At 32.4% G+C, this 16,486-nt stretch overlaps 6 protein-coding genes across 6 annotated transcripts; 4 read left to right on the top strand and 2 right to left on the bottom strand.

The window, feature by feature from the left end:
• Positions 1–2,168: 2,168 nt before the first annotated feature.
• Bm5001 (uncharacterized protein) lies at positions 2,169–4,253 on the bottom strand (the record flags this gene model as incomplete). Its single annotated transcript, XM_001902815.2, has 6 exons — positions 2,169–2,420; positions 2,640–2,867; positions 3,017–3,209; positions 3,358–3,511; positions 3,712–4,000; positions 4,089–4,253. The coding sequence occupies 6 exons, from the start codon at positions 4,251–4,253 to the stop codon at positions 2,169–2,171; spliced, it is 1,281 nt and encodes a 426-aa protein (XP_001902850.1).
• A 1,661-nt stretch (positions 4,254–5,914) lies between these two features.
• Positions 5,915–8,920, bottom strand: Bma-unc-101 (Clathrin coat assembly protein AP47, putative; the record flags this gene model as incomplete). Its single annotated transcript, XM_043081035.1, has 9 exons — positions 5,915–6,013; positions 6,334–6,458; positions 6,577–6,736; positions 6,961–7,175; positions 7,328–7,454; positions 7,764–7,908; positions 7,993–8,191; positions 8,469–8,625; positions 8,879–8,920. The coding sequence occupies 9 exons, from the start codon at positions 8,918–8,920 to the stop codon at positions 5,915–5,917; spliced, it is 1,269 nt and encodes a 422-aa protein (XP_042936969.1).
• A 594-nt stretch (positions 8,921–9,514) lies between these two features.
• Positions 9,515–9,855, top strand: Bm1243 (Uncharacterized protein; the record flags this gene model as incomplete). Its single annotated transcript, XM_043081036.1, has 2 exons — positions 9,515–9,527; positions 9,728–9,855. 2 exons carry the CDS (start codon positions 9,515–9,517, stop codon positions 9,853–9,855), a joined length of 141 nt encoding a protein of 46 aa, XP_042936970.1.
• Positions 9,856–9,878: 23 nt separating this feature from the next.
• Positions 9,879–10,212, top strand: Bm13062 (Uncharacterized protein; the record flags this gene model as incomplete). The annotated part of the gene is made up of 2 exons (XM_043081037.1): positions 9,879–9,958; positions 10,029–10,212. 2 exons carry the CDS (start codon positions 9,879–9,881, stop codon positions 10,210–10,212), a joined length of 264 nt encoding a protein of 87 aa, XP_042936971.1.
• A 1,422-nt stretch (positions 10,213–11,634) lies between these two features.
• Bm17687 (Uncharacterized protein) lies at positions 11,635–14,405 on the top strand (the record flags this gene model as incomplete). Its single annotated transcript, XM_001898582.2, has 6 exons — positions 11,635–11,685; positions 12,055–12,261; positions 12,750–12,831; positions 13,329–13,633; positions 13,946–14,062; positions 14,301–14,405. 6 exons carry the CDS (start codon positions 11,635–11,637, stop codon positions 14,403–14,405), a joined length of 867 nt encoding a protein of 288 aa, XP_001898617.2.
• A 952-nt stretch (positions 14,406–15,357) lies between these two features.
• Bm10219 (Uncharacterized protein) lies at positions 15,358–16,373 on the top strand (the record flags this gene model as incomplete). The annotated part of the gene is made up of 3 exons (XM_001898583.2): positions 15,358–15,439; positions 15,653–15,930; positions 16,125–16,373. The coding sequence occupies 3 exons, from the start codon at positions 15,358–15,360 to the stop codon at positions 16,371–16,373; spliced, it is 609 nt and encodes a 202-aa protein (XP_001898618.2).
• Between the last annotated feature and the right edge of the window lie 113 nt (positions 16,374–16,486).

Genomic DNA, 16,486 nt, shown 5'->3' on the forward strand with positions numbered 1-16,486 from the left:
TTTTTTTTTTTTTTTATGTAACAATAAGACTTCCAGACAAATCAAATTATCAATTATGTATTATATCTAAGCTCCGTAAAGCATAAAAAATGCATTTTTCCGGCTGTCACTTTTGCTATGAAGTCATTACGTGGAAACAATGTCCTTAATTCGACTCATCATAATTTCGCGAAATTATAGTATTACATATCCTCCTGTTATCATATGTAAGCTTGCTTCGAAAAATAAACCTTGAACTCTTTTCGCAAGGATTATTTACTTATAATTTAAAGTTTTTTGAAATGATTATTTTAATTTCTATAGCATGCGTAGTGCAAAAAGTCGAAATTTATAGTTCAGTAAGAAATTACCAATAGAAATAATGTGCCAAAAAAATCTTATCCGAAGGACGTAGTTATTCACATACTTAATGCGATTAATTATTCGCTTTTTCCATCAAAAATGCTCATATTGGCCTTACACAAATCGCCAAGTAAAGACAATCCAAATTATTTATCAAAATTGGGAATGGTGAACATACTTCAAATTGAATAGAAAAGAGTGTTGCAAAGGAACGAAAGGTTCCACTTGATAATACTATAATGCTATCCAGTAATACGTTTGATGAAATTCTCCACCCAATTTACCACTAAGTATTCAGTGATTACATCCCTGAAAATTGGGAAAATTGAAGAATTAGGCCCGCAATGATAACTACATATTACAGAACGTTAATCTGCAATTTTTTCTTGAAGCGAAAAGATTACTGCCTTTGCAGTAATCTTTTTGCTTCAAGCTTCCAATGAAATTGAATGGTATACCACATGAATTAATTTAAGCAAATAATTCTGATGAGTCGAGAAATAAAAGAAAGTATAACAACGAATTTATAAAAGAAAGTCATAGGCTTATGTGCCGAGTTAGAATCAAAATTCGCTACTATTTTGGGTACCACTAAATCCTATTTCATCAGTACATTAATAATCTCCAAGTTCCTGAAAAAAAAAGCTTATCCTGCTTTCGCAATTGTTATAATTATCTTTGAAGTTAATATGAAACCATGGAATAATTAGACATTTAGTTAAGAAAATAAACATAAAACGAAATTAATAGAGACTTGAAAAGTTAAATATTAAAGCACTGATTTCTTGTACCCCGTTGGATAATTAGGGACCAAAGTACCCACCTTAATAAATAAAGAGAAAGTTCCAAACGCAACTGGGAGACACTTCAAACCAACTTCGCAAACCGTATCCACACCGAACGACATCGCTAGGAAATCAAATGTAAGGACAACATGATTGAGCGAGGCATCTTCTGCAGATAGAGGTGAAGAAAGTCAGCGAGATGTGCAAGAGAAAAAGTTTAATAGCTGCTGTATGTACGTTAACCCTATACCTCCTTACCACACACATTTCACGACATTATTCCTCCTGCTCAGGAGCTCGAGATAACGGATTTCCTCAATTTACTTACATACATATTAAGACTGTTCCCTTTTAATAGACTTAGAATATCTCAAATGACCTACGCTGTCTCAGAATCCCACAAGATCTTGGTGACAGCCGCTGGTAATAACTGCTTAATGTTTAAATGAATGAACTCCGGTGATAATGGTCTCCCACTCAATCCAGAAAGACTGGAAAGGGAAATTACCCATCCAGCACACCGTCACAGCACCCCGCCAGCCCCACACGTCAAGAAAAACTCGCCTATGTGAAGAATTAGTTCGCCTGAAAGGATAGACCATACAATCGTAAACAGTGACTCCTTTCAAGACTCACTCTACTTGCAGTAGCTTTAAATCCATATCTTACACGACATTTGTTGACTCGAGATATATTCACTGAAATATAAACGATCCTTTCTTTCTTTCTTTCCGGAAATATGTTAGTTGTTTGATAATACTGTTATATAATTAGTGATAATTCTCTACTTGATTTTCGGCATGACACGGATCTCTTATCCTTTTTGTCTTGTTTCGATAGCAGTCTGTGTTTGTTCTTTTGGAAGGAAAGAAAATCTCCTCCTACATAGACTAACTCATGTTGAGAAATCTTATGATTCTGACTCGAAACATCAGACAGTTTACAAAGTGTATCACTCTGGTTTTTGTCCCAGTGACTGATAAAAACAAACCATTTCGGAAGAAAAATAATATGTAAAAGCCCGAGTTAGAATATCTTTTATTAATACCTTTCATTATATAAATCAAACGTTCCAGAATCATTTGGTAGCGCTGATTTCTTCTTGCGTTCTGATTGTTTCCTCATTGATGGCTTGATCCGTTCAAACGGATGCATCTTTCCCTCAGATTCTAACACCCGTCGTTTGTTTTGTAACTCCCTGAATAGGTGCCATTCCTCTAGGGACACAAAACCTACTTTTTTTGCAAATTGTTCCGCACCACTATTCACAATCTTTTTTAGTTTCGGATTTTTCTGAAAACATAGTTTATAGATCAGATAATTAAGACTGATACTTATAAGAAATGAAGTACCATCTAGAGATGTTATGTGTACATAATCAAAATCCACGACGAGTAGTTAGTATGGAACAAATCACGGCATACCCCAAAAATGGTAAGACGTGAGTTGGTAAATCTCCAATATGGAATTATTAAATCTGAAGTCTTCAGTTCAAATTCTGTATAAACAAACCATTTTTAACTGTGGTCTTTTTAGATCTGGAGTTTTATAAGTGCCTGTTTTTAGCAAGAATTCATGTCGATCTATTAATTCCTCCAGTGATATTTGTGCGAGATTCGAGCAGCTTGAAAAATCTTCGCCTTCCATGAGCATATGGCAATAAATATATTCAATTTTATCCTCCGTCTCGTCAGTACTGCCCAGCAAGATCTCTGGACAAGACTTTAACAACGAATAAAACTGAAACAGAGTAGTCGTAAATATCGCTTATTCAGTATTTTTGGGATGAAGCTAGGGTGGTCTAGACAGTTTCCTTATTCCCCCTGAAGGAACAGGGACATCACGCTTATTATATGATACTGATCAATATGTGATCAATAGTCGCAGACCTGATTTTTACTGAAATGAGAAAATAAATTCTCAGCGTTCTGGGCTAGTCTGTTGGATTTATGGGCAAAAAGTAATGCAGGACAGGAACAAATCGCTTTTCCTAATTCTTCATCTTGAAATCCATATGAATCAAGTACATCCATGCATTTTTGAATTTCTTCAGGTCCTGCTGATAGCAGCTCTTCATTATATCTATAAAAGATAATGGATCTTAATTTTCTCAAACAATATTCAAAATGACTGGCTTAACTAACGAGAATAAGCAATGATCAAAATGAATAAGTTAATGAAATATCGAACCAATCTAAAACAACCAGTGGATAAACAACATGAGACCTACGTTGCGAAAATGCGAATGGAATCTTCGTAAGTAAGCCGGCAGAAATCCACAATAAGTTCTATTATCTGAATGCTTGTTTCGCCTTTTTGAGTTAGTGATACAAACAACTGAGGCACAGAAACGCAGGAATCAATAATGAACTCCCGTTGAATCCCTAGTATTTAATAATAGATATCGGATTTAAAAACCGAAAAAACTTGAGAAAATGTTATAATTTCATCAGTTTCGAAGAAAACCAATAGTTTTTGGTGCTACAACTTCCTGCTACACTACAAGTTCCTTCATTATTAAAACTTTATTTTCAACACTCCAAATATTATAAGATTAGGAACAAAAAACTGATATTCACCTTACCGATATCGACAAGAAGTCTGAAAGCTTTTGTGAGGGCTTTCATAGCAGTTACATCATTCATAGGAAGTATAAAGAACTTTCCATTTCTTCGCAGTTCGGCCGTAACCAATTCTACTATTTCCAAACCAGAAACTGATTCTTCAGGCATTACTTTCGGAGTTGTTTGTGCAATTTCTAAGTCCATTCTGTATTTCATTTCAATACATTCAGTCTTTTCTTGATCTTTTTGGATGCTATATTCTGTTCCTTCTACCAGCCACTTGCGCTGCTCGAATTTAAACAGTGAATCCTGAAACTGAAACTTCCAAAGCATTTCAGGAATAAAACGAAGCAGTGAACATACTGGAAAAAATCATTTAAAAAAAAAAAAAACATACATTTAACGAAGACAACAGCAAATGCGAATGTCTTCTATATATATGCCGTTGACCTAAACACCTAGAAATGGGTTGAAGAAATTCACGCCTGAAGCAAGCAATCTCTGATGGAAACATACCAAAACAGCGAAGTGAACTGGCCAAAACCATTTTCCTCAGAATCATTGCTGTAACATAAAAAAACAAGCATCTTCCAACATAAGACTTTAAAATTCACTCTCTCTCCTTCCCTTAATCATAGCGAAACCCAAACTTAATCTCGTGTTCTAATACTTATAGAAAAGTTTGCAGTACCAAAAACTAAAAATGATGAATTAAACATTGACTAAGTCAATAAAGATTATATCAGCTGTCGAAGCATCAAGAAGCTGATATTACAATAGAGCTTCGTATACACTGCATAACTGCATTAAGGCTCATACTGAATTTCTCGATTAACTTGGTAAAAAAGCCTTCATAAGTTATGATATGATAATAATTATAAATAATGAAAAAATGGAATCATTCCCTCCATTTAAAAAAGACTGAACTTTTAAGAAAAATATTACATAACTACTTGATATAAAATATGTACCCTAAACGTAACCACTTTGTCCTAAACAAATTCGGAAAAATATTCGTCTAAATACAAAAAGGCTTTTAATACTTTCGTGAGGAAATTAAGAAATAATTTATTGCAAATAAAAGCAAGAAAATTTTCACAATAGTTGATCTACACTACAGATTCAGACTGCACAAAAAACATTAAAGATTTTCCTGTAATCCCATCGTCCATTGTAATAAGAGTAAAGACGAGATGATCAATACAAAGAACTGTTAAGCAGAAGATTCTTAAAAACCATTACTCTTTGCAACTTAAATAAATCCTATTTTTGGTAATCAAGACCATTCATCCACACTCACTCAATTTCACTTATTTGCAATATTATTTCGCATTTAAGTTATATCTCTGTTATAAACTTAAATATCCACAAACAAAATTAATTATTAACAGCAAAAAAACTTGAGTAATGCATTATGCAACAAGAAATTTAGAAGACAAACTGAAACCATCATTGCAATAGCATGAAAGTAGTAAATACATTTTGGTCATAAGAGATCCATTGTGAATGATGATAAAGTGTATGAAGTCTAAAGAGAGCCATCTACAGTATCATCACCCCAATATAGAAACCCAAATCGAACAAAGCACATAAGAATGACCTAAAATTCAGCAATGATTCCAAACTGTCAAATATATACATGCTCAATGTCTAGACATTTTGAAATTCTTATTTTCAGTATTCCCAGTAAAAAAAAGAAGAGAATAACATAATAATAATAATAACAGATTCCAAAAGAAAAACTAATCATTATAGGAACTAGTAATTTCATTGGGAACAAAATGCAAAGTCGATAAAAATGGAATAATGAAAACGAGATGATCAATTATGATTAATTATATAAAGGAACAAGCATATGAATCATTTTATAAAACTTTGAAAAGTTCAACAAACAAAACCACAATACTAAGAGAATAAGCATAAACATAACTAAAATTGAAAAAAAAAAAAAAACAGCATAACAAAGTATCAAAACGCAAAGCTGCTTTTCAAAAGTAATTCTACATAAAGAAAATCCAAATCAGCAAGAAATAATGATTAAAAATCATATCAATAAAGCTAACTCATGAATAATTCCAATTATGCAGTGAACAACAAAGCAAAGTTAGGAAAGATAAAAACTTTGAAACATTTACATCAAAATATTATGATTCCAAAAAATGGACATAAAGCTCTAATCTACTACTCTGCATAAAATTTCATTAAACCTGCATGTGAGAAAAATCACATCATGCGCAGTTGGTAGTCACCATTTTGCGTAATGTAGCGCACCCACGGTAAAGCTTGATAACCACTTTTTTCAATGATTTTAAGATAACGTACCTGCAAAATAAATTTATAAAGACAAAACCTTTTAATCTCCTGTCCTAGAAATAAGACTAATAAGGCTTTGTGAGCATAATGTGATATTTAAATTTAAATCAAGACCAAAAAGAAAAATGGAAAAATATAGATAATTTTGACTGGGAACGAAAGTGAGTCTGGGACAACTGAGACAGACGATATACCCATTGATTGAAAATAATCTACAGAAAGACGAACAGAACTTATCATTAAAAAATAAAATGAATAAACTGCTACAATGAATACGGTTGAAATACGGTTAGATAAAACACCAAAAATTATCACTCAAAGAAATGAACCTGTATTCCGGAAGTTGTGAAATACGGGATTTCAAATTTTACTTTCATTGGTGGACGACCCTCACGGTCTTCACACTGAACCGATGGTAAGTTGAAATGTGCTCGCATCAAATATTCTTTCCCACCTGCAAATCCATTTAATTAATAAGATTGTTAAAACATCTTTAATCTTTTCGAAATCGAAATTTGACTCAATATAAATTCTTTATCTTTCATGAAATCTTGCTTAGGAATCTCCACAACCTGGAAAACTTTTAATTGTCCAAACAAATGAATTTTGTTCTGGTGTGTATTTTACTGTCCCGATGGAGGTCTTGAATTTGGGCGAATCGGCATCACTTGGCACAGGGATGATAATCTCTACATTATTTGCTGTAGAGCGTCGTTTGAATTGCGATTTCGCCTAAAAGAATGATAAATTTTACTCCTATAATTTTTGAAAAATATAAATCACACTTGTCCGCTGAAACTAAATTAAATAGAAAAAGAACTGAAAGATGGGATATGCAGGAGCCAAAACTGCCAATAATGGTTTCTTAATTGTGGCTTCAAAATCCATGCTGACTGGTTGGTAAAGATATTATAAACAAATTCTAAAAACAAAAAAATTCTGTGGTAACCATTTGCCTTTATCATATATTCGACTCTTGAATGAGTATGTCTTTCAACGACTGCTTCCATCCAAATAAGTGGCTTAACAACAGTCATTAATCTGTAACTCATCAATTCGAATTCACCATCTGGTGGTATAAAACTGATTGTCCGATCATTTTCAAAACGAGAGAGACGAACACACTGATGAAATTTTACATCTTCCAATTCTACTGATCTGTTTTTACCCCCTGAAAAGAAATAAGGGAAATTCCTTCCATAAACTAAAGGCCGAAAGAAATTTCAATACCATTTAATCATGCAGTTTGTTGTCAGAAAGGCTGAAGATATACTCAAAAATAAAGAAGTTCTGTCTGCATGGAAAAAAGTAAAAAAAACTTACTACCACTACTTTCGAACAAAACTTTGTCATTAAGACCCAATCGTAGTTCCGGCATACCTGTTAAATAGACACGCATCTTAACCGAACCAACTATTTCACTCTGTAGAACTACACCATTTGCATTTGCCTATAATGTTTTATACAACTTTACAACTTACAATACAGAAAAAAAAAAGCAAACTTATACAAGTTACAATACAAAAAAAATACACATAAAAACTTCGACACTACGACAAGCTCGAATGAACAATAAAATATATACATATATAATAATTTTATTGTTCAGGTAGATAGAAAAAAAAAAAGAAACTATTACAAAAACTATTATATTTTTATATTTTGGAAATATACTTCCTTATATGAAGAAACATAGTAAAATTAAAATTTTCTGAAAATATATTTTTTCATTTTTGAATTTTCAATAACTTGGACTCACCAGTAAATTAACAGATTCTATGACATCTAAAAATACTTCATTCTTGCGATATTTGAGACCTTCTGAACGCCACGAAACGGCGTTCGTGACAGCCATTGGTGGTCGAGGTGCAGCTTCCAATTTATGTCCTTCTTGTGTAATGAACCTAAATATAACAGTTAGCTACCTATTTAATATTTATGAACAACATCAAGAGATCTCCATAGGTTAAAAATAGGATAAATCTTACTCTTGCAAAATTTTCCCTTCAGTAGTTTGCGGATATCCAAAATCCATCATTTCATCCAGCAATTCATAGATGACTACAAAATTATCACGAATCGATTCTTCCTCGACATCTTTCAAATATTCTCCAAGGACTTCCACTATCTTGTATAGAAATGTAAGCACTAGTGCTACATTTACATTTTTACGTGATGTTGAAACAACTGAAAAGATGTGAATAAACCGTGTAACTAAAGCCAAAAATAACGGCAGAATTTGAAAATAGTTGCCATATCAAAATATAAAATTGTCGCTTCTAAGCCTTGAAAATGAATTCGTTCTGCACCAATACCTTCTATATTAATATTGAATTATTCCAATGAACAATATTTAGATTTTTATGGTAACTCTAAGTACAGCACACCAATATGCAAGAAATTTATGTAAGACCTGAAAAACTAACTCGGCAACAAACAAAATTAAAAGAATCAGAAGACTTGCAATAAAGGTTTGAATGTCTGAAGTAAATGAAGGTAGCTTCAGGATGCTCGAGAGCTGGACTCTGACGACCCTCTTCTTCGCGTTCCAACAGTAAAGGCATAAACTTATCGATGACCGCCATGTCTATATCACCTCGGTAATTCCTTGATATTATCGCCTGTTATAAAAAATAAAAACAGAATCTGTCTAAATATGTATGTAATATCCTAAATAATCTTAGCACTACATCTTCATCTAACTTACTCACTTAACGTGCAACAGTAACTTCTTAAGCGTAAATTATTGTAATCTTGTCAGATTGCCTATTTCAGAACGATTCAACTTCCGAATATTCTACCAATGTCTTACATCTAAACGACTGTACCAAAAAAAGAACACAAAAGAACGTGAGAATTACACTGTTCACTTACTTTGCCTTTAAGATCAAGTATATAGATAGCGGAAGAAGACATCCTTTCCAGCCCTGAAAAGCTATCAGCTGTACGAACTCATCGGAACATCTCTCACGAACCATCAAACTACAAACCAACGCAGTCGCGAATACTATCTGAAGTAGTAGTCCCCCTTCGACACACTTTTGTCTCAAAACATTAACACTGTCAGGCTGAAATGTTTCATGTTACAGTCCCTCTATTTCAGCACAACCTCTTTTGTTGGTTTAAGCTTCTCTAACTCAAGATCGGCTACTCGGGAATCGCACATTTTCCTAAAACGACAGATTTTGCACGTCGTTCTGAATTTGGAGTAAAAAAAAAAAATTGCTTTAGACGGTTCATAAAATTTGATAGCATGGAGTGTTGATTGATTTGATTAGGATCTTTCGGTTACATTTTTTTGCTTTGTGTTTTTCGAATGAAAAGCTATTCTTACTCCTTAATGCATCACAACAGTCCTCATATTATAGCAATAAACTGGGCTTCCGTCCACTTTTTCCTTTTATTCTGTTGCTGAATGATGCAATTGGTACACTCTTGTTTAAGTTTCGATATTATTCAAAGTTGGTAAGCTTAAGGAAAGCTTTATCAGGACTGGAAGACAGTTGGAAAATGAAGACAGTAGGTAATTGTAAAAATTTGAAACCTTAAAATGAACTATGTGAAGAAGGAAGATTATGAAGTTTATTATTATAATAAGTATGTATGTTGTTTATTTATTCTATTTATCTTTTAAAGAGCAATGAAATACATAAATATCACAAAGCAGTAATAAATATTTAAAAATAATTAGTTAAGCGAATAGAAATAATAGATAATTTATAGCTGGAATAACTATGAGCGATGGATATCGATCTGCGGAATGTTTGAAGAATTTCTGTTTCCCATCGCTGTTTTTAATGTTCATGCATGATAAATTTGAAAAATGGACGCAAAGCACTGAAGTCTCCTGACCTGAGTGACCTTAGAATTGAAAATGGACGTTAGAGAATTTTTTTCTCTGTACGGTCGGTACTGCATTATGAAGAATTTCAATACATTTGGATATTTCACTAAGTTTGTTATTTGTTTTGCATATAATTTCAAAATACAAATCGATTAGAAATGAAAATGACACTTTTTCCAGACATTGTGAGTGTACCATTTCGATAGTTGAAAAGCAGTGGCGGTGTTATTGCTTGTCAACAATGATGCTACAATGGGACAACATGCATTTGGCAGTCTCACTGCTAGTAACAAAGCTTTCAAATTTGTTCCACATCCTTTCTTCTTCTCTTATACTCGAAGCAGTTCTGCTACAATCATATTAATGTTTATATCATTCAGGAAATTTTGATTTTCAGAATTTTTAATAATTTCGAATTTTCATTATATGACCCGGAGGCTTATTTATTAAGGTATGATTGTTAAAACCTCAGATGTAACGGCACGATTATTAAAAGATCTTATATGATTATCAATTACTTTGATTGTTTTCAGTTCCTTTATTCGCCCTTGTAAGTTAATCACTTACAGTTGAATGGTGCATATTCTGTTAACGGTATGATTGTTATTTTTGAATTCGCTGAGCCTCTCGAAAAGATTGATATTTGCAATTAGGAGATGGTTTTAGCATTATGTGTTCCTGTCTCTCCGTAATTCCACAGTTTGGAAATAGCTTTATTGTTGTTGTACAATACCGGCTTATACAATAAGAAATGAACAGTGAATATTACTATACCAACAAACATGTTCACTAATTTCCCTTTATAACTGTCACTCGCCACTATTACTGTTGTACTAAGCCATTTGTTGGAAGTAAATTAAGTAAGTAAATGAGTAAGTGAGTGAGTAAGTATTGAGACAAACTGAATCGAAGCTTGCAATATGCAAAAAACTGAGCTAAAGCGATGATTTTAACTGCCTACATAGTGTCGGAGTGTTTTATGGTATTATGTCAACTGCTTATAAGAGTGACTGTCAGACTGAACGACTTTCACAATATTTCGAATTGCAAGTAATTAAGTTTATGAGAGAGAAAGCTAATTGAACAAACAGCTTGCAACCTTCTAACCATCGGATATAAGTTTGACTGTCAGACTGGAAAATCCTGACAGTAAAGTGGACGCAATTTATAAAATGTTAAGCAATGTCATATTCTTTGTCAACAGATTGTAACATTTTAAACAGTGCACATAAGCTTTGCTACAATTGCAAGTTGAGTGTTGGGTAAATGATTTCTTAACTGAGATATCAAATTCAAACAGTTTAAGACGTTGTGTTTTTCTATTCAAATAAGACAGTATTCATATACAAATTTTCATCTTATGGATTTAATATAAAATTATTTTGATTTTTCCAACAAGTCTGTTAATGTATCACCTATTTGTATCACTTCTATAATATTTTTCCTTACAGTCACTGTTCTTTTGTTTTTGTGTCTTGATAACTGAATAAAGTACGAGTAATTTGGAATGAAATATCTGGTATTTTCGTGGTGCTTTTAATATAGTCAATGCTGTAGGAATTTAGATGCATTAAAAAAGTGAAAAATAAAATAAAATTGCAATTCAATATCAGTACAGGTTATATTGAAGGAATCGAATTTGTCGAAGATTAATAAATGGAGCAACACGCAAAATTAAATAAGAAATTTTTATTACTGTGAAATAAATGATGAAAAGGTTAGTCCGGTGAATTGTTCGAAAGCTTTTAGTTTTTCGCATATTTCCATGCGGTTGTTTTATATTTTGATGACAGTCTACTTCGCTGATTCCCATCATCAACTTGGGGTGCAAATAGCGGTGAGTCTTTTGATCATGACCCAAAAGAATCCAATCACTGAAGTGGAGTAAACTTTGCATTTTAAAGCACTATAATAACGAGTCTTATAAATAAACAACACTTTTACATTTAATCGCATTTCCGCAAGGCAATTCGTTGTTGTTCCGAATTACTTCAACAAATCAATATTTTGCGGGACAGGTACTTGTAAAGTATTTACATAAATATTTACAGCAAGAATTATATATTTACAAGTTTATAACTCTTTTTATACTTCAAATAAAAGAGAAAGGTCAGAAGAGAAAAACAAGTCTTAATTTCAGGAGTTTAAAATTCAACAAGTCTTAACGAGAAGTATGAGCCGTCTAAAGATTTCCTGATGTTTGCAGACATTCAGTGGAAAAGAAGTTGAGCAGTGCATATCAAACGAAGGTTATTTCCATAGGAAGAATAACCAATTAACAATTTTGAGTGTAAATGCAGAATGCAATAATCAGTTGATACAAGTTATCCAATACGCTAAAACAGTGCCAGAAGATCTACGTGTACGTGTTATTAATGTTGCTGAAAATTACAAAGAAGCAATGCTTCAACGGGTATGCAAAATGCTTGTTGAATGTTAGATTCCTGAAATTAAGGCTTATGTTTTCCTCCTCTGAGCTTTCTTTTCTATTTGAAGTATAAAAAGGTATAAATTTGTAAATATATAATTCTTGCCATAAATATTTATATAAATACTTTACAAGTACCTGTCCTACAAAATATTGACTTGTTGAAGTAATTCGGGACAACAACGAATTGCCTTGCGGAAATGCGATTAAATGTAAAAGTGTTGTTTATTTATGCTTATAGAAAATTCATTATTATAGTACTTTAAGTGTAAAGTTCACTCCACTTCAATGATTGAATTCTTTTGGGTCATGATCAAAAGACTCACCGCTATTTGCATCCCAAGCTGATGATGGGAATCAGCGAAATATCATCGAAAAGTCATCAAAATATAAAACGACCGCATGGAAACTGGAGATTATAAGAAAAATTTGAAATTGGAGATTGTTAGAAGATTTGACTGATACAATTGCAGCCATATCAACTATGTGATGTAAGTATCGCTAATGATGTAAATGAGGACACTATGAAGTGGCTGTTATTCGACTGTAATGAAAGTAATTATTTTCGATATATTAAATATTCAGGAATATGTACTTTTTTCACCCAAATGTACTCTTCATTTTCCTTGCGAATATTAGCTCTGTTCAGTAATGTGATGTAGTCGTCTATCTGATCTTTAATACCAAATGCGCATGTTGGCAACTTATGCTAGGTAATCCTTTTATCAATCGTTTCATTTAAACGTTATCTATCTTTCGGAAATTCTAGACAGCCATTACTACAACTCATTTGTCATTGATGTAACTTTGGATAAATGATATGATATAATTTTACGTTTGGCATCCTAATTTCCTGAATCCATATTCTTTCTGGAAATGTTAGAAGTGAAACAGTGATCGTTTCATTACCTTAGTACTTCTTTATTAACCAATCATAAAATTACTTCAAACTTCTATTGAGCCATATTCTTTTTTCATTTAAAGCTTGTAAAGATCTTACAGGAAGGATTATTTTATTTCATCGGCTTATTACTTAACTACTATTACTACAGGTAAAAAGAAGGGTAGTACGAAGTCAAAGATCAAATGGCTAATTATATCAATCATCACAGCGGTCACTGTTATCATAGTGGTCGCAATCGCAGCATACTACTATTGCATAAAAGGAAAAAGGCAAAAAAACCGGAAGCAAGAAGAACAAGAGCATGAACAACGACAACAACAAAATCAACAGACATCTTTAAAAACATCTTCCGGAAAATTATATGAAGTGACAGATCGTACAACTCAAGCAAGTGCATCAACCACTCAAATAACAGATTCATCCGATTCCAAGTTGATCCGAAATATCTATCAAGTTTGGTTTTAATCTTTCAATTAACTACAAATCTAAAAGCAAAAAACTAAAACACTCACATTACCCTCACTTTGTAACTTATCAACGGTTAGATAGCATGGGAAATAGTCAATAGGTTAATTTTAATCGTAATATGCTGGGTATAATCACAGGTACAACTCATAAGTGAAGTTTAATTGAAATTGTAGTATTTTGCTCGCATAAGAAGTTCTTGACAAAAGCAAGCGTTTGGTGACTCATTGGATAAATTAGTAGATTTTATTTGTCTTGGCAATTGAGAAATTTTTCAATATTGGTTTTTAATGCATACAGACAAAGGGAAAGGTACGAACAAAACAAAATAAGTTGCAAGACATTAATGAACGGATCAATCGACAAGCTGACGAAGAATTTAAACAAGTAAAGAAGGAATTAATAGCATTTTATAAAGTTAGTTTGCACGAGTTTGTCCCGTAATGTACAGAAAAGAAATATAGAGCGCATGTATGCTTCTCAAATATAACTTAGCAGTATTTCTTCTCAATCTCTTCAATTTTTCCTAGTATTTCTAGAATTTTCAAATGAGCAATTACTTCTATCACTAAATTTAGTTCTTTCTTTAATCAGTTTTGTAAGGTAATTGTCAAATCGAGAAAGATCACTTGACCAGCTATTCCTGCTTTTGTAGCAAGTCAGACAATGCTTCCCAGAGAAAACGGAAAAAACACAACAACAATCCGAAAAGAATCTGGCTTCTGAAGAGGACAACTCAAGTTCATTAAGTAGAAGCTGAAGACCAGTGAAAATGGCCGTTTCATTGTATCACTTAAATTGCCATCTTAATTATGTTATTACTATTTACTGCATTGTAATTTCAAAAATGAATTTATATTTTTCCGTTCTTTGCATTCGAAAAGGTCAATTACGTTCGATTTTTAAAATAATCGATTTTTAAATCACTCTGAGCCTAGACTCTTAATTAATATTCAATATATACTGTAATATCAAATGTAAAATAAGTTCAGAAAATTTCGAAATATTTTGGTCGAGAAATATAATTTAGACTAATTGGAAGATTATTTTTAAAGCGGTGAGAAGAAAGGAATTTTCCGTCCTTTTTCTCCTTTTTTCTCTCTCTTTTTCGTATTGTCGTATTTCTTCTGTTTTTGTCTGATGAGTCGCATTGATAATCAATCAGTTAATGATAGAGCACTTTAACTTGAATGGCTGTCTTGAAACATTTCCCTGTTCCTCTTCTCCATTCCATGCTTATCAACCTCAATCTATTCGTTATTTTTTTATCACATTTCTCATCAATAAAATCGATAAGATCATCTATTTTCAATATTTGTTTCTCTTCCGACACTACACAGTCTTTTTTCTAACTCATGATGAATAATATGTTGTCATACATGGGAAGTGATTCACCATTCCTGCTTCTCCTTCTTGTTTATTTACATGAGAAGTCTTAGCTTGAAAAGGACGGTGACTTACTTAATTTGCATCAATGATGAAATTTCCCTCCTGCATCACTTTTTGTTGAGTGAACAACTATGGCTATGGCTCTCAACATATGATATTTGGTTGCTTTGTTTTGCTTTGTAATTAAAAAGTTTGAATATAATACAGCTGCAGTTTGAGTAATGATTATTGTGTTAATTGATACAGTAACAGTTTATCTTATATGATATGTGCAACTCTGATTGTATTCATCAATCTCTCTCTTTCAGTGAAGTGGGAACTCTATGTTATTTATACTATTCATTTTGTTGCCCAATTTATTTTCGGTTTTATTTGGACGATTTATTGATCGTAATGAAGCCAATGGTTAGCATTTTTCCTTCCTCCTTCATTTGAATCTATTTTTACTTAAACAAAATCTTAGGCAATTTCTTTTCTTATATTGCTATATTAGAGAAATTTTCGGATCAAGTAATTAGTGATTTATTTTTAAAAAAAATGTTGTGAGCATTTTAAATGATATTATACGATAATATAAATGTATAATATAAAATATTATATTTTAATGATACATTACAGATTATGAAAAGAATTGGATAAAGAAATCGAATGGAAATATATTCCCGACTGAAGCACTGTATCGCTCACCGGAACTCGAATATATTAAATATGAAAAAGAACAGAATGTGAAAAGTAGAGATTATGATATCTTACGTCGGATGATACCCGGTATAATGCTAGGAAATTGGATTGAGCCACTAGTCTTAACGATTACTGATCCAGATGAACAGGCCGTTTATTTGCCAATGACGGTGTGGGACAAAAATGAAAATGATAACGACATTCAACAAAATGAAGTAAATTTTCGTATCTTTTCAAAATTTGGAAGATTTCCCATTTTGGAGTGTTTTTGAACTTTCTGTTATTTCGTGCTTATGATCGTAGTCGAGATTTTGTGGAAAATAAAAGTGGTTGGTCTAGAAAAGCATGAGAAATCCCTTAACAAAATTAATTTAAATCGAAATAATTCGAAATAATTTTTAAAATTTAGTCAATGTTCGAAAGGGACATCGTATCGACGACTACTAAGTCTACGATTCAGTTATTCGAACACGCAGCTACAACAAAAAATGATTTGCCAAACGACGGAGAACTGGAAAAAGCTCCAAAATTGAGTAATGAATTAGAACAGCAATCTAGCATGAGCAGGATGTTCGAAGAACTGAATATAACGGAAGTTTATGAAGAACCTTTTGTCCGAGTTTATGTGAAGCCGCTCTGCGAAGGATCTATCTGCTAAAATCAGCTGAATTTAACACTGAATGACAAGTTTAATTGCACCAAGACTTACGATTGAATTTTCTCACACCTTGTTTTATTCTTTTTTAATCAAGAAACCCGAAATTGATATTT

The sequence above is a fragment of the Brugia malayi genome (genome assembly GCF_000002995.4).
Source record: "Brugia malayi strain FR3 genome assembly, contig: Bm_v4_Chr3_scaffold_001, whole genome shotgun sequence".
Taxonomy (NCBI): domain Eukaryota; kingdom Metazoa; phylum Nematoda; class Chromadorea; order Rhabditida; family Onchocercidae; genus Brugia; species Brugia malayi.